At 51.4% G+C, this 25,966-nt stretch overlaps 1 protein-coding gene across 8 annotated transcripts in view; it reads left to right on the top strand.

Annotated features, from left to right (window-relative positions):
- Nucleotides 1–25,966, top strand: part of SYNJ1 (synaptojanin 1) — a 191,692-nt gene that overhangs the window by 141,833 nt on the left and 23,893 nt on the right. For 5 of the 8 annotated variants that reach the window (XM_075335047.1, XM_075335048.1, XM_075335046.1 and 2 more), the window contains 3 exons: nt 1,041–1,178; nt 10,202–10,240; nt 15,872–15,919. In XM_075335047.1, coding sequence (XP_075191162.1) covers nt 1,041–1,178; nt 10,202–10,240; nt 15,872–15,919 — 225 coding nt within the window. The remainder of the gene's footprint in view (nt 1–1,040; nt 1,179–10,201; nt 10,241–15,871; nt 15,920–25,966) is intronic. The other 3 variants (XM_075335051.1, XM_075335050.1, XM_075335049.1) reach the window with 2 other exon arrangements.

The following is a 25,966-nucleotide window of genomic DNA, read 5'->3' as shown; positions in this document are numbered from 1 at the left end:
TAAAGGCTGGTAAGTTGCTAGATGGTTTAATGTAACTACTAGTGATGAGTGAGCACTACCATGCTCGGGTGCTCTGTACTCGTAACTAGTGATGAGCGGGCACTACCATGCTCGGGAGCTCAGTACTCGTAACTAGTGATGAGCGGGCACTACCATGATCAGGTGCTCTGTACTCGTAACTAGTGATGAGTGGGCACTACCATGCTCGGGTGCTCAGTACTTGTAACTAGTGATGAGCGGGCACTACCATGCTCGGGTGCTCAGTACTCGTAACTAGTGATGAGCGGGCACTACCATGCTCGGGAGCTCAGTACTCGTAACTAGTGATGAGCGGGCACTACCATGCTCGGGAGCTCAGTACTCGTAACTAGTGATGAGCGGGCACTACCATGATCAGGTGCTCAGTACTCGTAACTAGTGATGAGTGAGCACTACTATGCTCAGGTGCTCAGTATTCGTAACTAGTGATGAGTGAGCACTACCATGATCAGGTGCTCAGTACTCGTAACTAGTGATGAGCGGGCACTACCATGGTCAGGTGCTCAGTACTCGTAACTAGTGATGAGCGGGCACTACCATGCTCGGGTGCTCAGTACTCGTAACTAGTGATGAGCGGGCACTACCATGATCAGGTGCTCAGTACTGGTAACTAGTGATGAGCGAGCACTACCATGCTCAGGTGCTCAGTACTCGTAACTAGTGATGAGCGGGCACTACCATGCTCTGGTGCTCTGTACTCGTAACAAACAGTCAGACTCTTGGACGGGCTCAACTCGTGTAGCGAGTATAATGGAAGTCAATAGGGAACTTTATTCGTGAAAAATTCTCATGTTCCCCATTGACTTCCATTATACTCCTGTACTCGAGTCCTGTCCATCCAAGCATTAACTGCTTGTTACGAGCACTGAGCATGGTAGTGCCCGCTCATCATTAATAACTACATCCCCCTGCGTGTGCTGCTCTTGACCAGTGTCTACCTCCAGTGTCACACCGCATGCTGTATATAGTAGATCGCTCTTATGTTGCTATGGTTATTATAGGGTCTCCGGTGGATTTCCAGCCTGTTATACTAAAAGAAGCTCCATCTCTGACCCTGGAACCTAAGCGAGCGCCCCCTCCAAGACCTGGTGCCCCTCCGGCACGTCCAGCGCCCCCGCAGCGTCCTCCACCTCCATCAGGTAAGCGTTACCTCTGCTGATAGAAGTATAGGTGACCCGAGCAATGATGTGTGACTGTTTTGCTTCTGGATTGATCATCATATTACTTTACAGTGATATCGTGCTATAGACCACCCTGTGGGACCTGCCCTCATTGCAGGAGACTCGGGATTTGCCTCCGAAAATCTTACTGTGGTTTTGTTGGGGCAGTTTCTGCACAAATAATTCTTCCTCGGGCAAATCCACCCTCACATGGATAAGTGGGGCCAGCACTAGTCATGTAGAAACCTGCGGAGTATGGAGTGTTACAGGCTCCATGGGAGGAAACTGTACAAAGCTTATATCGTTTTGCAGAAGAGACCCTATCACACAGGTATCCTCTAGGAGAAGTGGCGACCCTATTTATCAATGTCCGAGCCTTTGAGGAAACTTGCAACAAGACTCTATAGTCAGCTGGCCTCTTAAAGGGAACCAGTCAGGTGCAATATGCACCCAGGACCACGAGCAGTTCTGGGTGTATATTGCTAATCCCTGCCTAACCATCCCTGTATATGCGAATAGCTAAAGGGATTTTTAGAAATAGTATTTCCAAAGATCTTTTCTCGTATGCTAATGAGCGTTGGGACTAGTCCCCTGGGCGTTGCTTCCCTGGCTAGTCGGCTCCATTAGCATGTTAGTACTCCCCGGTGGGGGTGGTAACATGCTAATGAATGCGCAGCGTCACAGGATGATCTCACTCACCTCTCCGCTGTCATCGCCGCCCAACACTGGATTTCGGCTCAGTGCGCATAACCCCGGAGTTTCAGTCATGTGCACTACTTCAGTTTGAAGGCTGGACACGCGTACACCCGGCTTCATAGTGCGCATGACCGGGGTCATGAACACCGGGGTCATGCGCACTGAGCCAAAATCCAGTGTCGGGCGGCGGAGAGGTGAGCGAGATCATCCTGTGACGCTGCACATTCACTAGCATCTTAGCACAGGGGTGTACTAACATGCTAATGGGGCCGACAAGCAAGGGACGTAACGCCCAGGGGACTAGTCCCCTCGCTCATTAGCATATGATATAAGATCTCTTTAGAAAAGTATTTCTAAAGATCTTAATCTATGCTACTATATACAGGGACAGTGAGGCAGGGATTAGTAATATGCACCCAGAACTGCTAATGGTTCTGAGTGCATATTGCACCTGACATGATCCCTTTAAGGAGAGCGCAGGGTTCCCCCATGTTGCACTCTGCTCAATGATGAGGTGCAAACCGTAAAACACTTTCAGTAGTTTCTGGTATTCGGCATTTATCCTTGGTCATATGCTTTACTGCCGTCATCTGCCTGTAATATCAGCAACGGGAGCTTGCTCATATCGCTGCTGGTTTTGCTGCTGTTAATCATTGCCTATGTCTACGCTTCATAGAAGAACATCTATTACATTCTTCTTCCCTCATATACAGTAAAAGTGATTAGATAACCGCAGGTTCATGTCACTTAGTGTCTCGGTCAGCACAGAATGACAGTTCAAAACAAATACAGTGAGCACTTAGCGTGGCCAAACATTTCAGTGCCTCCTGCCAAATTTTCACTAATCTCTGCCCTTCTCTATGAAGCCCGAGTCCTCAATCAAAGAAGCGCTGAGGGTGAAGATAGAAGGAAACCAAACAGGTGGTAGGGTGGAGGCTAATGTTTGGCCATGTCATGATGCACGAGTACCTGTGCGTCAGTCTCCATGTTTGTCTATATGGTAATATACAGTACAGACCAAAAGTTTGGACACACATTCTCATTCAATGAGTTTTCTTTATTTCCATGACTCTGAAAATTGTAGATTCACATTGATGGCATCAAAACTATGAATTACCACATGTGGAATGAAATACTTAAAAACGTGTGAAACAACTGAAAATATGTCTTATATTCTAGGTTCTTCAAAGTAGCCACCTTGTGCTTTGATTACTGCTTTGCATTCTCTTGATGAGCTTCAAGAGGTAGTCACCGGAAATGGTTTTCCAACAGTCTTGAAGGAGTTCCCAGAGATGCTTAGCGCTTGTTGGTCCTTTTGCCTTCACTCTGCGGTCCAGCTCATCCCAAACCATCTCGATTAGGTTCAGGTCTGGTGATTGTGGAGACCAGGTCATCTGGTGTAGCACACCATCACTCTCCTTCTTAGTCAAATAGCCCTTACACAGCCTGGAGGTGTTTGGGGTCATTGACCTGTTGAAAAATAAATGATGGTCCAACTAAACGCAAACCGGATGGAATAGCATGCCACTGCAAGATGCTGTGGTAGCCATGCTGGTTCTGTATACCTTCAATTTTGAATAAATCCCAAACAGTGTCACCAGCAAAGCCCCCACCCCCCCCACAATCACACCTCCTCCATGCTTCACGGTGGGAACCAGCCATGTAGAGTCCATCCGTTCACCTTTTCTACAAAGACACAGTGGTTGGATCCAAAGATCTCAAATTTGGACTCATCAGACCAAAGCACAGATTTCCACTGGTCTAATGTCCATTGTTTGTGTTCTTTGGCCCAAACAAGTCTCTTCTGCTTGTTGCCTGTCCTTAGTGGTTTCCCTGCAGCTATTTTACCATGAAGACTGCTGCACAAAGTCTCCTCTTAACAGTTGTTCTAGAGATGAGAAGGTGTGTTCAAACTTTTGGTCTGTACTGTATGTTTGATCACATTTGTATTCTTCTTCGGCGCTCCATTGGGAGACCCAGCCGATTGGGTGTATAGCACTGCCTCCGGAGGCCACACAAAGCAATTACACTAAAAAGTGTAAGGCCCCTCCCCTTCTGGCTATACACCCCCAGTGGGATCACTGGCTCACCAGTTTTCTGCTTTGTGCGAAGGAGGTCAGACATCCACGCATAGCTCCACTGTTTAGTCAGCAGTAGCTGCTGACTATATCGGATGGAAGAAAAGAGGGCCCATATGGGGCCCCCAGCATGCTCCCTTCTCACCCCACTTGCGGTTTGTAAGGTTGAGGTACCTATTGCTGGTACGGAGGCTGGAGCCCACATGCTGTTTTCCTTCCCCATCCCCCTGAGGGGCTCTGAGGAAGTGGGATCTTACCGGCCACCAAGCCCTGAGGCCGGGCTCCATCCACAGACCCATAGAACCTGCTGGATGTGGAGCGGGAGTGCCGTTCAGGGACAAGGCCCTGCAACTTTCAGGTACTCTGTGTCCCCGTATGGCAGGCCACGCACACCCCAGGCTTGCTGGGTGTGCTAGTGCGCCGGGGACTGTAGCGCTGTGCGCTGGGCTTATAGTCCCCGCAGATTACTGGGGGACTTTATGTGTGTGGATCGCCGCGCCGACCGCCCCTGGAGCGGCGGCGCAGCTGCGACTTGTAGTGCGCCGGGGACGCGCCGACCGTGCTTTTACGGCGGCGGCGCTTCTAACTTTAGTCCCCGGTTTACTGCGGCCTAGCTCCGCTTCGTTAACGCCCCCCACCCTGTCAATCAGGGTAGGGGAGAGACGTTGTTCAATCGGCAGCGCCGAGGGCTGGAGCACGATTTACATGCTCCAGCCCTCTCACTGAGCACAGTAGGACACAGGCTTCGCGCTTTTTCTCTGTGCACGCCCTAGGCCCGCCCCCAAGCTTGCAGCTCCCCAGGACGCCGGCAGCCATTATACACATGCAGTCTGGCTGGAGAACGGACGCAGGCTCTGAGGGACCCAGGCTAGGGGTTTCTGGCGACCACACACCCGCGCTAAGCGGGCGGTAAGCAGCACATACGTGCGGCCCCACTAGTGCCACAGTGTTATATTTGTGTACTGCACTGTAAGGTCGCTTCTTGGCTGTACACCCTATATTGCTTTGAGGAGACAACAGCATGTCATCCGCAAAACGCAAGGGTGCCAAGGCACGGGCTGTATACACTGCTTGTACAGCATGTGGGGCTAATCTACCAGCAGGCTCCAACGACTCTCATTGTGTGCAATGTTCAGTCCCAGTGGCACTTCGTCAGCCAGAGCCTATTGTGGTGGTAGCCCAGGCAGAGACGCCTGTGAACCCTCCCCCGGTGACGGGGACAGAATTTGCAGTCTTTGCTGATAAAATGTCTGTGACTATGACAAAAATCCTGGAGACCTTGCAGTCCAGGCCAGTTGCTCAGACCATGGACACCGCTGTGTCTATGTTCCCCGGCCCCCCTCAGCTGGAATTAATCCGTAATTCAAGGGGGTCCCAGGCATCGCAGGCTGAGGGCTCTGACTCCGATGACAGTCCCAGTCCGCCTAAGCGAGCTCGCTGGGAGAGACCCTCCACGTCATCACGCGGATCAGGGTCTCAGCGAGAAGGGTCTCTATATGATGGCTCAGAGGTGGGTGATCAGGAGTCTTGTCCTGACGCCGCACTCAATTTGGATACGCCAGATGGTGACGCCATGGTAAATGACCTTATAGCGGCCATCAATAGGCTGTTGGATATTTCTCCCCCAGCCCCTTCTGCAGAGGAGGCAGCTGCACAGCAGGAGAAATTCCATTTCCTGTATCCCAAGCGTAAATTGAGTACTTTTCTGGACCACTCTGACTTCAGAGAATCCATCCAGAAACACAATACTTATCCGGACAAGCGTTTTTCTAAACGCCTTAAGGATACACGTTATCCTTTTCCCCCTGACGTGGTCAAACGCTGGACCCAGTGTCCAAAAGTGGACCCTCCAATATCCAGGCTTGCAGCTAGATCCATAGTTGCAGTGGAGGATGGGGCTTCACTTAAAGATGCCAATGACAGACAGATGGACCTTTGGTTGAAATCTGTCTATGAAGCTATTGGCGCGTCGTTTGCTCCAGCATTCGCGGCCGTGTGGGCGCTCCAAGCTATTTCAGCTGGTCTGGCACAGGTGGACTCTCTCATACGTCCAGCAGTGCCGCAAGTGGCGTCCCTAACTACGCAAATGTCTGCGTTTGCGACCTACGCTATCAATGCGGTACTGGACTCTACGAGCCGTACCTCAATGGCATCCGCCAACTCTGTAGTTTTGCGCAGAGCCTTGTGGTTAAAGGAATGGAAAGCAGATTCTGCTTCTAAAAAATGTTTAACCAGCTTGCCATTATCTGGAGACAGACTGTTTGGTGAGCAATTGGCGGAAATCATTAAACAGTCCAAAGGTAAGGACTCCTCCTTACCCCAGCCCAGATCAAGCAAACCTCCACAGAGGAAGTGGCAGTCAAAGTTTCGGTCCTTTCGAGGCTCGGGCAAGCCCCAATTCTCCTCGTCCAAAGGGACTCAGAAAGAGCAAAGGAGCTCTGATTCCTGGCGGGCTCACTCACGCCCCAAGAAAGCAACCGGAGGTACCGCTTCCAAGGCGGCTGCCTCATGACTTTCGGCCGCCTCCCTCCGCATCCTCGGTCGGTGGCAGGCTCTCCCGCTTTTGCGACATTTGGCTGCCACAGGTCAAAGACCGGTGGGTAACAGACATTTTGTCTCACGGGTACAGGATAGAGTTCAGTACTCGTCCTCCGCCTCGGTTCTTCAGAACTTCCCCACATCCCGACCGAGCAGATGCCCTTCTGCAGGCGGTGAATTCTCTAAGAGCAGAAGGAGTGGTGGTCCCTGTTCCTCTTCAGGAACGAGGTCAAGGTTTTTACTCCAATCTCTTTGTGGTGCCAAAAAAGGACGGCTCATTCCGTCCTGTTCTGGACCTAAAACTGCTCAACAAGCATGTGAACGCCAGGCGGTTCCGGATGGAATCCCTCCGCTCAGTCATTGCCTCAATGTCTCAAGGAGATTTCCTAGCATCAATAGACATCAAGGATGCTTACCTCCACGTGCCGATTGCTACAGAGCACCAACGCTTTCTACGCTTCGTGATAGGAGACGACCATCTTCAGTTCGTAGCTCTGCCATTTGGTCTGGCGACAGCCCCACGGGTGTTCACCAAGATCATGGCGGCAGTGGTAGCAGTCTTGCACTCTCAGGGACACTCTGTGATCCCTTACTTGGACGATCTACTGGTCAAGGCACCCTCTCAAGAGGCATGCCAACTCAGCTTGACTGTTGCACTGGAGACTCTCCAGACGTTCGGGTGGATCATCAACTTCTCAAAGTCAAATCTGTCACCGACCCAATCACTAACGTATCTTGGCATGGAGTTTCATACTCTCTCAGCGATAGTGAAGCTTCCGCTGGACAAGCAGCGGTCTCTACAGACTGGGGTGCAGGCTCTCCTTCAAAGTCAGTCGCACTCCTTAAGACGCCTCATGCACTTCCTCGGGAAGATGGTGGCGGCAATGGAGGCGGTTCCGTTTGCGCAGTTTCATCTGCGCCCACTTCAATGGGACATTCTCCGCCAATGGGACGGGAAGTCAAAATCCCTGGACAGGAAAGTCTCCCTTTCCCAGACGGCCAAGGACTCTCTGCAGTGGTGGCTTCTTCCCACCTCATTATCACAGGGAAGATCCTTCCTACCACCGTCTTGGGCGGTGGTCACGACAGACGCGAGTCTGTCAGGGTGGGGAGCAGTTTTTCTCCACCACAGGGCTCAGGGTACGTGGACTCAGCAGGAGTCCACCCTTCAGATCAATGTTCTGGAAATCAGAGCAGTGTATCTTGCCCTACTAGCCTTCCAGCAGTGGCTGGAAGGAAGGCAGATCCGAATTCAGTCGGACAACTCCACAGCGGTGGCATACATCAACCACCAAGGGGGGACACGCAGTCGGCAAGCCTTCCAGGAAGTCCGGCGGATTCTGATGTGGGTGGAAGCCACGGCCTCCACCATATCCGCAGTTCACATCCCCGGCGTAGAAAACTGGGAAGCAGACTTCCTCAGTCGCCAGGGCATGGACGCAGGGGAATGGTCCCTTCACCCAGACGTGTTTCAGGAAATCTGTCGCCGATGGGGAAGGCCGGACGTCGACCTCATGGCGTCCCGGCACAACAACAAGGTCCCAACCTTCATGGCACGGTCTCGCGATCAAAGAGCGCTGGCGGCAGACGCCCTAGTGCAAGATTGGTCGCAGTTCCGGCTCCCTTATGTGTTTCCACCTCTGGCACTCTTGCCCAGAGTGCTACGCAAGATCAGATCCGATTGCAGCCGCGTCATACTCGTCGCCCCAGACTGGCCGAGGAGGGCGTGGTATCCGGATCTGTGGCAGCTCACGGTCGGCCAACCGTGGGCACTACCAGACCGACCAGACTTACTGTCCCAAGGGCCGTTTTTCCATCGGAATTCTGCGGCCCTGAACCTGACTGTGTGGCCATTGAGTCCTGGATCCTAGCGTCTTCAGGATTATCCCAAGGGGTCGTTGCCACCATGAGACAGGCTAGGAAGCCCACGTCCGCTAAGATCTACCACAGAACGTGGAGGATATTCTTATCCTGGTGCTCTGCTCAGGGAGTGTCCCCCTGGCCATTTGCATTGCCTACCTTTCTTTCCTGCAATCTGGGTTAGAAAAAGGTTTGTCGCTCGGCTCCCTTAAAGGTCAGGTCTCGGCGCTATCCGTCTTTTTTCAGAGGCGTTTGGCACGCCTTCCTAAGGTGCGCACGTTCCTACAGGGGGTTTGCCATATCGTACCCCCGTACAAGCGGCCGTTAGATCCATGGGATCTGAACAGGGTACTAGTTGCCCTCCAGAAGCCGCCCTTCGAGCCTCTGAGGGAGGTTTCACTTTCTAGACTATCACAGAAAGTGGCTTTTCTGGTAGCGATCACATCTCTTCGGAGAGTGTCTGAGCTGGCAGCGCTATCATCCAAGGCTCCCTTCCTGGTCTTCCACCAGGACAAGGTAGTGCTGCGCCCCATTCAGGAGTTTCTCCCGAAGGTGGTATCCTCTTTTCATCTTAATCAGGATATCTCTTTGCCTTCGTTTTGTCCTCATGCAGTTCATCGGTATGAGAAGGATTTACATTTGTTGGATCTGGTGAGAGCACTCAGAATCTACATTTCCCGCACGGCGCCCTTGCGCCGTTCGGATGCACTCTTGTCCTTGTCGCTGGTAAGCGCAAAGGGTCGCAGGCTTCTAAGGCCACCCTGGCTCGATGGATCAAAGAACCAATTCTTGAAGCCTACCGTTCTGCTGGGCTTCCGGTTCCATCAGGGCTGAAGGCCCATTCTACCAGAGCCGTGGGTGCGTCCTGGGCATTGCGACACCAGGCTACGGCTCAACAGGTGTGCCAGGCAGCTACCTGGTCGAGTCTGCACACTTTCACCAAACATTATCAGGTGCATACCTATGCTTCGGCGGACGCCAGCCTAGGTAGAAGAGTCCTGCAGGCGGCAGTTGCCTCCCTATAGGGGAGGGCTGTCTTGCAGCTCTAACATGAGGTATTCTTTACCCACCCAGGGACAGCTTTTGGACGTCCCAATCGTCTGGGTCTCCCAATGGAGTGCCGCAGAAGAAGGGAATTTTGTTACTTACCGTAAATTCCTTTTCTTCTAGCTCCTATTGGGAGACCCAGCACCCGCCCTGTTGTCCTTCGGGATTTTTGGTTGTTTTTCGGGTACACATGTTGTTCATGTTGAACGGTTTTCAGTTCTCCGACGTTACTTCGGAGTGAATTTGTTTAAACCAGTTATTGGCTTTCCTCCTTCTTGCTTTTGCACTAAAACTGGTGAGCCAGTGATCCCACTGGGGGTGTATAGCCAGAAGGGGAGGGGCCTTACACTTTTTAGTGTAATTGCTTTGTGTGGCCTCCGGAGGCAGTGCTATACACCCAATCGTCTGGGTCTCCCAATAGGAGCTAGAAGAAAAGGAATTTACGGTAAGTAACAAAATTCCCTTCTTTCCACGTATAGGACAATGAAGGAAGGTTTTGCCGTTTACTCTTGTTTCTTACTTTTGTTAAGCTTTTACCTTTTATATTAAATTGGTCCTTTATTTTATGTCTGGACTACTCCTCATTCAGAAACCATTTCAGGATAGGCAAGAACGTTCCATATGTCTGACGTGATGGGCAATGAATGTATGCCTCGTGGGGTGTCTCACTTACTATGGGCAGATCTGTACGCCATCTGTGACTGCCCACAGTGCTGCCACCTATGCCACCCGCTGACTCACTCTCTGTTCTCCTTCCCTCTGCTTTCCATGTGCCATGTTCAGGTGCTAGAAGCCCCGCGCCGGCTAGGAAAGAGATCGGAGGTAATGGTAGCATCCTGTTGTCTCCTGGGCTGAATGTAAATTGGGCACCGGTCCGGTTTACATTTCCACTCCCTTTCCTACATCATTCATGTAGTGTTGTTACTGTGTGTCTTCCACCGTGTCTTGTCAACGCTACAATATATAGTATGTCCACCCATATCCTGTCCACCGCCATTAACCTGAGAACGGCGGCAGCTATAGGCATAGAAGTGGTGTCTAGGTATAGTCATAGCTACGCAATGAGACCGCCTATAGCGCCACCTGGTGGTAAACAACGGAGTTAGCATTTTTATCTAAGAAAACAGATCAAGAGAGAGAAAAAAAGTGAATTACAAAGTTGTAGGGCATCATCAATTCAATACGAATCGACACCTTACATACAGAAATGCTATGATTAGAACGTGTAAAACTCACAAGGCTGCGGACGTGAAGCGATGCCTCATGGAGACCTTCCTACAAGTCATTGGGTATGGTGGCTGTGTGGAGTGGCCTCCACGCTCACCTGACCTGACCCCATTGGACTTCTTTCTGTGAGGTCACATCAAACAGCAGGTGTATGCGACCCCTCCACCAACATTGCAGGACCTACGACGACGTATCACAGATGCTTGTGCAAACGTGTCCCCTACCATATTCTACAACGTGCAGCAATATACAGTATGCTGTGCAGAGTCCAGATGTGCATTGCAGCTGACGGGGGCCACTTTGAGCATCAAAGTTAAATGAGCGCCATATGCGTGACCAGCATTCGATGTTTTGGGGGGTCATGGGTTTCCTATCATAGCATTTCTGTATGCAAGGTGTCGATTCATATTGAATTGATGATGCCCTACAACTTTGTAATTCACTTTTTTTCTCTCTCGTTCTGTTTTCAAGATAAAAATGCTAACTCCGTTGTTTTCCACCAGGTGGCGCTATAGGTGGTTTCATTGCGTAGGACATGGCTACTTTACTATACCTAGACGCCACTTCTATGCCTATAGCTGCCGCCGTTCTCCAGTTAATGGCGGTGGACAGGATATGGGTGGACGCACTGTGTGTATATATAGTCAGTGCTGTATACCACCCACAGCATCATGGATGACTTGGTCAATCTCATGTGCTATTACAGTGAATCGTAGAGTTACTGCAACGTAACCTTAACCATCGAGCGTTGCGTGACTTGCGATTTTGCCAAGACTGTCCCGGCATCCCGCACCAGCTGCAAACCCCATAGTCTGCATATTATACCTCCTGCATTGCCGTCAGCCATGAAGGTCTGTTCTTGATTCACCCTCCCACAGTGAATGGCGTTCGGCTTTTCCCAAACGTCTGATCTGACAGATCCATCTACTTCTATAGTGATCGATCTGAATTGTCCATTCAGGATTGTGGAAAAGCTGAATGACCATCAATTTGACTGCTAAAAAAAAAGTTATCCCTTCTGGAAACTGTTAAATGCTCCTCACCTTTATTGCTAGTGAATCAAGGGGCAAGTCCAGATGCCACTAATTCGGTGTTTGCACAGCAAAATCCCCACATGTGACATTAGCGGACAATCTCACCCCAAAGACCCTGAAACTGGATAAATGTGCAATGAATATACGCCACAGAATAAGCAGAATTCAGAGTTGGAAATCTGCAATTTGCAACTTTTTTCTTTGCAGACAATATCTGTATAAAAACCTCCCGGTGGCTCAGTGGTTAGCACGGTCATCTGCCGTTCCAAATGAACTCCTAGTCAATGCCAAGAAGAATTCCACTGAAAAATATACTGAAATATTTTTGGGTGGAAAAAGAGAAATAAAGAACTAAAATAATGTGGTTGCATAAATATGCACACCCTTCAACAAATAGATTTGGTACTCTAGTTGGATTCAGGTCTGGGCTCTGGCCGGGCCATCCAAAACTTTGATCTTCTGGCCAAGCCATTCTTTTGTATATTTGGAGGCTGCTTAGGGTCGTTGTCATGCTGAAAGGGGAATTTCTTTTTCAGCTTTTTAACAGAGGCCTGAAGGTTTTGTTTAAAAATGAACTGATGTGTATCTGTAATATCATCATATTCTGTATTTTGTATCTGTATCATAATTACCTCCCACTTGTCTAAAGCCTAAGTTCCTACTGCCATAAAACTGCCCTAAAGCATAATGCTGCCTCCTCTGTGTCTCACTGTGGGTATGGTATTTTTTGGGTGATGTGCAATGTTGGCCTTGCGCTAAACCTTATTTTTGGGCTCTGGTCCAAAGTGTTCAACCTTGGTCTCATAGTTTTATAATGCTTAAGGTTGAAGGTAGACTTTTAAGTCCATCAAGTTAAACCTATGACCTAACCTAACATGTTGATTTTAGAGGAAGGCAAAAAACCCCATGGGGCAAACAGTAAGCACCACATTAGGGGAAAAAATTCTTTCCCAACTCCACATATGGAAAACTGACTAGTTCCCTGGATCAACGCCCAATCATCAGACTAAAACATGTTTTCCCAGATGCTGTTGGCACAACTTTATGTAGGATTTGTCAAAATAGTCAGGCTACCATGTTTGTCTTTATATGAAAAGGCTTCAATCTTGCCAAGCTACCTCACAGGCCATACCTTCTGACCGTGCACCCCTCCCCCAGTTGCCACAGGTAATCTTATTCTATATAGCAGGTTCCTACTTGCCCATACACAGGAGGTTTTTAGCCTAGAGAGAGGCTTCAGCATAGCGTCAGGGACCCAGTTACGAGATATGTCGTGAAGGGGCAACTGGGCAGATATACAAATGGCCATTTATATATGCTAAATAGCTCATTTTTCTTAGATTTTCCTTAGCAGTAATGCAGGTCCATGTTCACACATTCATGGTTTCCATACTTTAGCATTATCAGAGTGCAAACTGTCTCTTTTTGTATTTTGTCATGTTTCAGTTATGCACCTGTTCACACGTCAGTTCGATGCGTTCAGTCAGTCTTTTTTGTCTATATTAGGCTAAGTTCACATTTCCGCTAAAATGTATCAGTCACAATCCGCTGCTCTTGTAAACAACGGAATCCGTTTAGCGGATTCCGTTGTTCCCATAGACTTGTATGAGCAGCGGATTGTGACTGATGATGCTGCGTTGCACCCTCCGCCCGACTGATCAGCCGTGGAACGACTGACCGCCGGGCGGGAGGAACGCAGCATGTAACTTTTTTGAGCAGCGCGATCCGTCGGATTTCGCTGCGCATGCTCTCTGGCTCCCTGCACACGTCACCAGCTTTGGTTGGTTACCCGATATTTACTCTGGTTACGGTGCAAGGAGCCAGCGCTAAGCGGTGTAGGCCCGTAACCAAGGTAAACATTGGGTGCTTTGCTGTTACCCGATATTTAGGCTGGTTACGTGTGCAGGGAGGCCGACACTTCCCCGCTCGGCCCCGCCCCCTCCCGCACTCCGCACATGTATGTACACACACACACACACACACACACACCTGTTCCCAGCCATGCAGACAAGCACTGCCACTGACACCCTCGTCTGGCCCCGCCCCCCGCTCGGCTCCGCCCCCTCCCGCACTCCGCATGTGTACACACACACACACACACACACACACACACACACACACACTCACCTTTCCTGCAGTCCCTGCGGCACTGACGTCCTCAGTGCCGCGGCCCCGTTCGGCTCCCCCCACCCCCCCACGAACTCCGCCCTCCGCACACAACGGAATCCGACAAAGAATTCTGTTCTTTGTCATCCGTTGTACAGCGTTGTACAGCGCATCAGTCACAAGCGTCAAGCGACGCATGTGACTGATACAAAACAACGGAAATGTGAACTTAGCCTTAAGGACCTCACAGGCCAGACATATGAAGAATACAGGAGACTGTTGTCACATGCAGTACACAAACAGTACTTGACAGAAATTCCTGCAGCTCCTTTAGGCTATGTGTCCACAGTAAAAGGTCCCTGCGGATTTTTTTGCCTGAAAATCCGCAACTTTCGCGGCAAATCCGCACCCGCGGATTTGCCGCGGATTTGCCGCGGATTTTGATGCGGATTTTATTTTTTTTTTTTCCCCATTCAAAACAGAAAATCCGCACCAAATCCGCACCAAACAATTGACATGCTGCAGTTTGTTCCGCATCAAAATCCGCGGCAAAATCCGCAGCGGAAAAATCCGCAGCATGGGCACAGCATTTCCAAAATGCCATTGAAATGGCTGGGGAGTAGCTGTGCTGCAGATTTTCGGCAAATCCGCGCTAAATCCGCGTCAAAATCCGCGTCAAATCCGCGATAAATCCTGTAGCGTGGGCACATAGCCTTAATGTTGCTGTAAGCCACTTGGCAGCCTCTCAGACAAATTTTAGTTTAGTGTGCTCATGATTTTTTTGTGGGACATTCATCTCTAGGTGTTCACTGCTAAAAATGTAAGCCACTGAATATACACCATATAAATATTAGAATTTTTTTTTTCTTTTTTTTTTTGCACCCTTCTCCTGATTGATGACTTTAAACAATGCGATCCCTTTGCTGTGTTGTAAGCTGTTCATAGACCCCGTCTTTCCCTTTTTAAAGGGATTAATCAGTCATTGTAAATAATGGCAACCGCGCACTGGCTACTATATAACAACATAAGTGTAAATGTGAGTGGCTAATTCTGAACAACCATATCCCCAATTATAAGAGGGTGCTAACATTTATGCAACCACATTATTTTAGTTTTATCATTTTTGTTTTCCTTTTCCAAAATGATTTTTTTATTTTTCAATTAATTGTACAGATTAACAATGATAAAAGTGGAAAACGTCACATGATTCTTCTTGGTATGTTTTGTTTTGGGGTTTTGTTTTGTTTTTTTTTACCTGGTAATTTAACAGGGATGTATAGACTTTTTTTTTTTTTTTCTATTTTATCTTTATTGTTTTTCATATGAACAGTGTATCCTGTATATGGATATGTGTTATCCTCTATTTTTACGCGGTTCTCCTCCAGGTATTCTGTTTTATCATCCATACTGTAAATGAAAAGGAATTTAGATGAGCCGCACTAATGGGTGATGACCGTGTTCTGCAGAACTTCTTGGTGCCACATATGCATCTAGACTAAATGCTGTCACTTGCGGTGCGTGATCCGCACTTTACATATATCAGGAACACTGTCCCCATTGGGGCTCACAATTTAAAGTCCCTATCTGTATGTATTTGGAGTGTGGGAGGAAACCGGAGAACCCGGAGGAAACTCACGCACACACTGGGAGAACATACAAACTCCTTGCAGATGGTGTCCTTGGTGGGATTTGAACCCAGGACCCCAGCGCTGCAAGACTACAGTGCTAACCACTGAGCCACCGTGCAGTGCTAACCACTGAGCCACCGTGCAGTGCTAACCACGGAGCCACCGTGCAGTGCTAACCACGGAGCCACCACAAGACTGCAGTGCTAACCACTGATCCACCGTGCAGTGCTAACCACTGAGCCACCACAAGACTGCAGTGCTAACCACTGAGCCACCGTGCCGCCCGGTAACGCAATGTCTTTTATAGACTGCGTGCTATCCCAATACACAGCACAGTATGAAACCCTTCCATTAGTATTTTGGTGACTGTCTGTCTCTACATGATGCGTCTGTCTCTGTGTCTTGCTCCTGATGATACGGTCTCTAAAATCTTTAGTGTCTTTTCTCTCTCTAACAAGGTGCGGGGGCTCCTCCCAGCCCGGGGGTAGCTCGCAGAGATGCAGAAGGTAACTGTACCGCCATACTGTGAACTGCATGAGCGTGCCAAGCATGTGACATGGGACTACTCTGTACTAACATTGTGTAGTTTGGCAATATGGTGTTAAAGGGGTTGTTTGGGCTAATGATATTAGTAATTGTTCCTTTTGGTTAGGTCATTAGATCAGATCTGTGGGGGTCCGATCTGTTCATATTCACCATTGCTGATAGCTGATCGGTGGGCGCGCTGGGGGTCGGACCCTCCCCCCACCATTATGGATCTGATATTCATAACCTAATCACAGATAAGTTGTGAATAGCAATATACCTGGAAACTAAAATAGTTAATTTAACAATAATTTACCCCCTAAAATAAAATGTCAATTTCTTTGTCGCTCCATTGGGAGACCCAGACAATTGGGTGTATAGCTATTGCCTCTGGAGGCCACACAAAGTATTACACTTAAAAGTGTAAGGCCCCTCCCCTTCTGGCTATACACCCCCAGTGGGATCACTGGCTCACCAGTTTTGTGCTTTGTGCGAAGGAGGCAACACATCCACGCATAGCTCCACTTTTTAGTCAGCAGCAGCTGCTGACTATGTCGGATGGAAGAAAAGAGGACACATATAGTGTCCCCAGCATGCTCCCTTCTCACCCCACTGTATGTCGGAGGTGTTTGTAAGGTTGAGGTACCCATTGCGGGTACGGCGGCAGGAGCCCACATGCTGATTCCTTCCCCATCCCTTTTTACAGGGCTCTGGGTGAAGTGGGATTTACCGGTCTCCAGGCACTGAGACCGTGCTCCATCTACAGCCCCTGGAGAAGATGCTGGATGGAGCGGAGTACATCAGGGACATGGCCCTGCTTCCTCAAGGTACTCTGTGTCCCCGTGCATTTGGCGCTCACACCGCAGCATGCTGGGTGTTGTAGTGCGCCGGGGGACATCAGCGCTGCGGCGCCTGTGCCATGGCCTCATTCAGCTTTGCTGAAGCAGGCTCACTTATGGGAATTGGTCGCGCCGGCCGCTGGGACTGCGGCGCGGCTGGCACTTGTAGTGCGCCGGGGACTTCAGCGCGGCCTGCGCTTTTACGGCGGCCGCGCTGATAACTAGAGTCCCCGGCTTTTGCGGCCTGCTTCCGTTCGTTCCCGCCCCCAGACCTGCCAGTCAGGAGAGGGGCGGGACGCTGGCCACTTCCAGGAATCGGTCGCGCCGGCCGCTGGCAGCGGCGCGGCTGGCACTTGTGGTGCGCCGGGGACTTCAGCGCGGCCCGCGCTTTTACGGCGGCCGCGCTGATAACTAGAGTCCCCGGCTTTTGCGGCCTGCTTCCGTTCGTTCCCGCCCCCAGACCTGCCAGTCAGGAGAGGGGCGGGACGCTGGCCACTTCTATGAATCGGTCGCGCCGGCCGCTGGAACTGCGGCGCGGCTGGCACTTGTGGTGCGCCGGGGACTTCAGCGCGGCCCGCGCTTTTACGGCGGCCGCGCTGTTAACTCGAGTCCCCGGCTTCTGGGCCTAGCTCCCTTCGTTACCGCCCACAGCCCTGACAGTCAGGGTAGGGGCGTGACGCTGCATAGAGCAGAGCTGAGAGCTGGAGTATGTTTTGCATACTCCACCCCTCTCACTGTGTGCACTGTGAATCCGGATTCCCGCACTTTCTCAGGCACGCCCACGGCTTCCTTCTCTACAAGGACACCGGCAGCCATTAGTGTCAGTTTCTGTACGATACAGAGACAAGTGTGGAAGACCCTGGCATTCTGATAGTCACACAATCGCTGTAACAGGCGTTAAGCAGCACCTGTGGTGCTAACCCCACTAGTGCAGAAGTGCACTTATAGATATGCTTGTACTATATACATTGCACTGTTTGGTCGCACGTTGTATATACCCTCCTGGATTATGCGGAGGAGTTATCAGCATATTCTCTGTGTAAAACAAAGGTGCAGAACCACATGTTTTTCTATACAGCTGGTACAGCATGTACGGCTATACGGCCGGCAGGTACATAGACTCCCATTGTATGCACTAATGGCCAGGGGATGAGGACGGTGTCTGCAGTATTTACTGACAGTTTTTCTGAGACTATGGCTATGATACTAGAAGCCTAGCAGTCCGGACATGTCTCTCACAATATGGGCACTGTTGAATCATTGATCCATGGCCCCCCTCAGTGTGAATAACTAACAGCTCCGGGAATGTCACACGCATCCCAGAGTCACGGCTCTGCACGGACGTCAGTCCCAGACAGCCTAAGTGGGCTCGCTATGAGCGGCCTCGGTTTCATCAGGGTCCTAACAGAAGGACTCGCTGTGTAATGAGGCGGAAGTAGCGGCTCAGGATTCTGATCCTGAGACCGCTCTCAATCTGGATACACCTGATTGTGACGCCATAGTAAATAATCTTATAGCGTCCATCTATAGAATGTGGGTTATTTCTCACAGCTCCTCCAGTGGAGGAGTCAGCTTCACGTATTTTTCTGGACCACTCTGCCTTCAGAGAGGCAGTCCAGGAACACCACGCTTATCCAGATATGCGCTTCTCCAAACGGCTTAGGATACACGTTATCCCTGTCCCCTGACTTGGTCAAGGACTGGACCCAATGTCCCGAGCGGCATCCTCCAATCTCCAGGCTTGTAGCTAGATCCATAGTTGCAGTGGGAGATGGAACTGCAAACTCAAAGATGCCACTGACAGACAGATGGATCTCTGGTCGAAAGCCATCTATGAGGCTGTCGGCGCACCGTTGGCTCCGGCATTCTCTCCCTTGGGGCACTCCAAGCTATTTCAGCTTGTCTTACACAGATTGACACGGTTACACGTACATCTGTGCCGCAGGTGGCATCCTTAACCTCTCAAATGTCTGCATTTGTTTCTTACGCGATTCAGGCTGTCCTGGACTCTGCGAACCGTGCGGCGGTAGCCTCCGCTACTCCGTGTTTTTAAGCAGAGCCTGGTCTGCTCGTTAAGTGAATGGAAGGCAGATTCTGCTTCCAAAAAAGGTTGCCTAACCAGTTGCCTTTTTCTGCTGACCGACTGTTTGGTGAGCGTTGGATGTAACCATCAAACAGTCCAGGGGTAAGGATTCATCCTTTCCTCAGCCCGGACACAACAAACCCCAACAGAGCAAGAGGCAGTCGGGGTTTTCGGCCTTTTCGAGGCTCGGGCAGGTCCCATTTTTCCTCGTCCAATGTGGACTCAAAAGGATCAGAGGAGCTAAGATTCTTAGCGGGCTCAGTCTCGCCCAAAAAAGCGACAGTCTGAAAACCCGCTTCCAAGGCGGCTTCCTCATGACTTGCGGCCTCGGTCGGTAGCAGGCTCTCCTGCCTTGGCGATATTTAGCTGCCATAGGTCAATGACCATTGAGTGTGAGACATTCTGTCTCACGGGTACAGGATAGAGCTCACTTCTCGTCCTCCAACTCGATTCTTCAGAATTTCTCCACCTCCCGGCCGGGCCGCTGCTCTTCTGCAAACAGGGTGCACTCTATAGGCAGAAAGAGTGATGACCCCCGTTCCTCTTCAGGAACAAGGTCACGGTTTTTACCCCAAATTCTTTGCGGTACCTATAACAACGGGCCGTTCCGTCCCGTTCTGGATCTAAAAATGCTCAGCAAGCTCGTGGACACCAGGCGGTTCCGGATGGAATCCTCCGCCATGTCATCGCCTCAAGGTCCCAAGGATATTTCCTAGCATCATTAGGCATCAAGGATGCTTATCCACACGTGCCGATTGATCCAGAGCACTAGCGTTTCTACGCTTCGTTATAGGAGACGAACACCCTCTGTTCGTAGCTCTACCTTCCGGCTAGCGACAGTCCAACTGGTCTTCGCCAAGGTCAGGGCAGCAGTAGTCACAGTCCTGCACTCTCAGGGTCACTCTGTGGTCCCGTCTTTAGACGATCTACTTGTCAAGGCACTCTCTTAGGAAACATGCCAACACTGCCCGAACGTTGCGCTGGAGACTCTCTAGAGTTTTGGGTGGATCATCAACTTTTTAAAGTCAGATCCGACCCCGACCCTATCGATAACATATCTAGGCATAGAGTTTCTTACTCTCTCAGCGATAGTGAAGCTGCCGCTAGACAAACAGCATTCACTACGGGCTGCAAGCTCTTCTTTAAGAACCAGTCGCACACATTGAGACGCCTCATGCACTTCCTACGTAAGATGGTAGCAATGGAGGCAGTTCCTTTCGCGCAGTTTTACTGCGTCCACTACAATGGGACATTCTCCGCCAATGGGACGAGGAGTCGACGTCCCTCAACAGAGTCGTCGTTCTTTCTCAGGCGGCCAAGGAATCTCTACGGTGGTGGCTTCTTCTCACCTCTTGGTCAAAAAGAAGGTCCTTCCTATCCCCGTCCTGGGCGATAGTTACGACAGACGCGAGTCTATCAGGGTGGGGAGCAGTTTTTCTCCACTACAGCGCTCAGGGTACGTGGACTCAGCAAGAGTCCACTCTTCAGATCAATGTTCTTGAACACAGAGCAGTGTATCTTGCCCTACAATCCTTCCAACAGCGGCTGGAAAGCAAGCATATCCGACTTCAGTCGGACAGCTCCACAGCGGTGGCATACATCAACCACCAAGGAAGAACGCGCAACCGGCAAGCCTTCCAGGAAGTCCGGCAGGTTCTGATGTGGGTGGAAGACACGGCATCCACCATATCCACAATTCACATCCCAAGTGTGGAAACTAGGAAGCTGACTTCCTAAGTCGCTGAGGTGTGGCCGAAAGAGTATGGTCTCCTCACCCGGACGGGTTTCAGGAGATCTGGCGCCGCTGACAGAGGCCGGACGTCGATCTAATGGCGTCACGGCACAACAACAATGTGCCAGCTTCATGGCACGGTTTCACAATCATCGAGCTCTGGCGGCAAACGCCTTAGTTCAGCATTGGTCGCAGTTCCAGCTACCTTAGGTGCCACCTCTGGCATTGTTGCCCAGAGTACTGCGCTAGATCAACACCGACTGCGGCCGCGCCATCCTCGTCGCTACAAATTGGCCGAGGATGTTGTGGTACTCGGTTCTGTGGTGCCTCACGGTAGGCTAACCGGGGGCACTACCAGACCAATCAGACTGGCTGTCTCAAGGGCCATTCTTCCATTTGAATTCTACGGCCCTCAACCGGATGGTGTGGCATTGAGTCCTGGAACCTAGTGTCGTCAGGATTACCTCAGGACGTGGTTGCCACCATGAGACAGGCTAGCATACCAACGTCCGCCAAGATTGACCACAGGACGTGGAAGATGTTCTTATCTCGGTGCTCGGCGCAGGGTGTTTCTCCCTGGCCGGTTGCATCGTCTATGTTTCCTTCCTTCCTGCAATCTAGGTAGGAAAATGGGTTGTCGCTCAGTTCCCTTTAGGGACAAGTCTCAGCGCTATCTGTATTTTTTCAGAAACGACGACTTCCTCAGGTACGCACGTTCCTACGGGGAGTTTGTCTTCTCAGCACTCCGTACAAGCGGCCGTTAGAGCCCTGAGATCTGAACAAGGTTCTAATTGCTCTCCAGATGCCGCCTTTCGAGCCTTTGAAGGATGTCTCCCTTCCCGTTTTTCACGGGAAGTGGCCTTCTAGTAACGGTCTCGTCTCTTAGGAGAGTTTCCGAGCTAGCAACGCTCTCATACAAACTCCCTTCCTGGTCCTTCACCAGGACAGGGTAGTTCTGCGTCCGGTTCCGGAATTTCTCCCTAAGGTGGTATCCCATTTTCATATCAATCAGGATATCACCTCACCTTCTTTGTGTCCTCGTCCAGTCCATCAATTTCAGAAAGATTTGCATCTGTTGGTTCTGGTGAGAGCACTCAGGTTCTACTTCCCGCATGGCGCTCCTGCGCCACCCGGATGCACTCTTTGTCCTTGTCGCTGGTCGGCGTAAACAGTCGCAAGCTTCCAGATCCACCCTTGCTCGGGGGCTCGAGGAACTAATTCTTGAAACCTACAGTTCTACTGGGCTTCTGGTTCTCTCAAGGCCGAAGGCCCATTCTACCAGAGCCGTGGGTGCATCCTGGGCATTACGGCACCAGGCTACGGCTCAGCAGGTGTGTCAGGCACCCACCTGGTCGAGTCTACTTACTTTTACCAAGCATTATCAGATGCATACCTACGCTTCGGCAGACGCCAGCCTAGGTAGATAAGTCATTCAGGCGGCGGTTGGCCACCTGTAGGAGAGGGCCGTTTGACGGCCCTATCATGAGGTATTCTTTTACCCACCCAGGGATTGCTTTTGGACATCCCAATTGTCTGGGTCTCCCAATGGAGCGACAAAGAAGAAGGGAATTTTGTTTACTTACCGTAAATTCCTTTTCTTCTAGCTCCAATTGGGAGACCCAGCACCCGCCCTGTTTTCTCGGGGTTTTTCTGTTTTTTCGGGTACACATGTTGTTCATGTGGTATGGTTCAGTTCTCCGATGTTTCCTCGGATTGAATTGGTCTTTAAACCAGTTATTGGCTTTCCTCCTTCTTGCTTTGGCACTAAAACTGGTGAGCCAGTGATCCCACTGGGGGTGTATAGCCAGAAGGGGAGGGGCCTTACACTTTTAAGTGTAATACTTTGTGTGGCCTCCAGAGGCAATAGCTATACACCCAATTGTCTGGGTCTCCCAATTGGAGCTAGAAGAAAAGGAATTTACGGTAAGTAAACAAAATTCCCTTCTTTGTTTCTCTTTAAATCTGTATATCTAAAATGCAAAAATGTGTAACCTTTTAACTGTAGGTCCTGGATTAAAGTAAAAAAAAGTCAACAACCCCATAAACCCTGTGTAGTCCAGTCCTACGGTCGGTCGCACCGCCTTCTATTTGTCTTTTTTACAAATGGAGGGAGTATGATAACAGGATCAGACTACGGAGTTTGTGTGGTCTGTTACCATGGATACACATCGTTGTCATGCTGCAGTATACACAGGATGCGGATTATTGCTTCAAGCATGAATTTATTGCATGAGCGCATCTGAAATGCATTGATGGTATAGATGGATTCTTTTTTTTTTTTTTTCTAGTTTTAGAAATGGAAGTCTATAATATTTTATGCTCTTTTCTATTACTTCCTTGCATTGCTTAGTTACTAGGGTTCATGGTAGTAGGGAATCATCTGCTCATCACTGGTACCAGCTAGACCGCCAACGTAAATGTGCATCGGTATACACTACACTGCCCATTTACCTAGATAGTCAGGAGAAGGCTAAAGAGGTATTTCCGCTCTGTGCTGAGAAAAAGAAAAATGTTGTGCCTGCATATTACCGTTGTGTCAGGGAGGGGGATGGATATTGATAGTAACCTCTCTGCCGGATCTGAGTAATTAGATTTGTTTGATCTCTTATGGCCTCTGGTTCTTCTGATGGAACAACTTTTTAAAATGTGTTAGACTTGTTTATCAAAACTGTCATGGGGCTCTGCTTGGTTGGGCGCGGGGCTCTCTTTGGTTGGGTGCGGGGCTCTCTTTGGTTGGGTGCGGGGCTCTCTTTGGTTGGGTGCGGGGCTCACTTTGGTTGGGTGCGGGGCTCTCTTTGGTTGGGTGCGGGGCTCTCTTTGGTTGGGTGCGGGGCTCTCTTTGGTTGGGTGCGGGGCTCTCTTTGGTTGGGCCCGGGGCTCTCTTTGGTTGGGCGCGGGGCTCTCTTTGGTTGGGCCCGGGGCTCTCTTTGGTTGGGCCCGGGGCTCTCTTTGGTTGGGCCCGGGGCTCTCTTTGGTTGGGCCCGGGGCTCTCTTTGGTTGGGCCCGGGGCTCTCTTTGGTTGGGCCCGGGGCTCTCTTTGGTTGGGCCCGGGGCTCTCTTTGGTTGGGCCCGGGGCTCTCTTTGGTTGGGCCCGGGGCTCTCTTTGGTTGGGCCCGGGGCTCTCTTTGGTTGGGCCCGGGGCTCTCTTTGGTTGGGCCCGGGGCTCTCTTTGGTTGGGCCCGGGGCTCTCTTTGGTTGGGCCCGGGGCTCTCTTTGGTTGGGCCCGGGGCTCTCTTTGGTTGGGCCCGGGGCTCTCTTTGGTTGGGCCCGGGGCTCTCTTTGGTTGGGCCCGGGGCTCTCTTTGGTTGGGCCCGGGGCTCTCTTTGGTTGGGCCCGGGGCTCTCTTTGGTTGGGCCCGGGGCTCTCTTTGGTTGGGCCCGGGGCTCTCTTTGGTTGGGCCCGGGGCTCTCTTTGGTTGGGCCCGGGGCTCTCTTTGGTTGGGCCCGGGGCTCTCTTTGGTTGGGCCCGGGGCTCTCTTTGGTTGGGCCCGGGGCTCTCTTTGGTTGGGCCCGGGGCTCTCTTTGGTTGGGCCCGGGGCTCTCTTTGGTTGGGCCCGGGGCTCTCTTTGGTTGGGCCCGGGGCTCTCTTTGGTTGGGCCCGGGGCTCTCTTTGGTTGGGCCCGGGGCTCTCTTTGGTTGGGCCCGGGGCTCTCTTTGGTTGGGCCCGGGGCTCTCTTTGGTTGGGCCCGGGGCTCTCTTTGGTTGGGCCCGGGGCTCTCTTTGGTTGGGCCCGGGGCTCTCTTTGGTTGGGCCCGGGGCTCTCTTTGGTTGGGCCCGGGGCTCTCTTTGGTTGGGCCCGGGGCTCTCTTTGGTTGGGCCCGGGGCTCTCTTTGGTTGGGCCCGGGGCTCTCTTTGGTTGGGCCCGGGGCTCTCTTTGGTTGGGCCCGGGGCTCTCTTTGGTTGGGCCCGGGGCTCTCTTTGGTTGGGCCCGGGGCTCTCTTTGGTTGGGCCCGGGGCTCTCTTTGGTTGGGCCCGGGGCTCTCTTTGGTTGGGCCCGGGGCTCTCTTTGGTTGGGCCCGGGGCTCTCTTTGGTTGGGCCCGGGGCTCTCTTTGGTTGGGCCCGGGGCTCTCTTTGGTTGGGCCCGGGGCTCTCTTTGGTTGGGCCCGGGGCTCTCTTTGGTTGGGCCCGGGGCTCTCTTTGGTTGGGCCCGGGGCTCTCTTTGGTTGGGCCCGGGGCTCTCTTTGGTTGGGCCCGGGGCTCTCTTTGGTTGGGCCCGGGGCTCTCTTTGGTTGGGCCCGGGGCTCTCTTTGGTTGGGCCCGGGGCTCTCTTTGGTTGGGCCCGGGGCTCTCTTTGGTTGGGCCCGGGGCTCTCTTTGGTTGGGCCCGGGGCTCTCTTTGGTTGGGCCCGGGGCTCTCTTTGGTTGGGCCCGGGGCTCTCTTTGGTTGGGCCCGGGGCTCTCTTTGGTTGGGCCCGGGGCTCTCTTTGGTTGGGCCCGGGGCTCTCTTTGGTTGGGCCCGGGGCTCTCTTTGGTTGGGCCCGGGGCTCTCTTTGGTTGGGCCCGGGGCTCTCTTTGGTTGGGCCCGGGGCTCTCTTTGGTTGGGCCCGGGGCTCTCTTTGGTTGGGCCCGGGGCTCTCTTTGGTTGGGCCCGGGGCTCTCTTTGGTTGGGCCCGGGGCTCTCTTTGGTTGGGCCCGGGGCTCTCTTTGGTTGGGCCCGGGGCTCTCTTTGGTTGGGCCCGGGGCTCTCTTTGGTTGGGCCCGGGGCTCTCTTTGGTTGGGCCCGGGGCTCTCTTTGGTTGGGCCCGGGGCTCTCTTTGGTTGGGCCCGGGGCTCTCTTTGGTTGGGCCCGGGGCTCTCTTGGGTTGGGCCCGGGGCTCTCTTGGGTTGGGCCCGGGGCTCTCGTCTACACTGATATGACAGATATGATTAATCTGATCCGGTGCTTATCTTGCCCTGTTAGTCTATACTTCATCCTTCTGTCTCGAAATTCCATGAGATGCCAGGGGTCAGGAGTAGGTAAAAAAGAGCCCATCGCGGCAAGAGATGTAGCAAACCTGATTCTGAATTTTTTTCATATCTAGTGCAGTGATATTGCCCTGTCATGTAATACTGAAGGCACATGCGCACACACAGGGTAAAATATATTCTGTAAAACCATCCCAAAAGTCTTCTACAGAATCAACCTAATATGCAGGATTCATTTTATATAGAATTTAATTGCAGATTCTATTCATTGCATTACAGTGAATGAAATCTGTGGCTCAAATAAACCCTCCAGTCTGTGAGCCCTAATACCGCTCTCTGCATGCGCCCAGCACTCCTCCATACTGAGCAACGTGTTGCAGAGCGTTTTTTTTTTTTTTTTTTGTTTTTAGCAACTAATTATGACCTGCAGCACATGTTATAGGATTTGGCTGTACATTATATAGGAACTG

The sequence above is a fragment of the Anomaloglossus baeobatrachus genome, chromosome 2, assembly GCF_048569485.1.
Source record: "Anomaloglossus baeobatrachus isolate aAnoBae1 chromosome 2, aAnoBae1.hap1, whole genome shotgun sequence".
In the NCBI taxonomy this organism is placed as follows: Eukaryota; Metazoa; Chordata; class Amphibia; order Anura; family Aromobatidae; genus Anomaloglossus; species Anomaloglossus baeobatrachus.
This window is presented reverse-complemented; position numbering and strand designations above follow the sequence as displayed.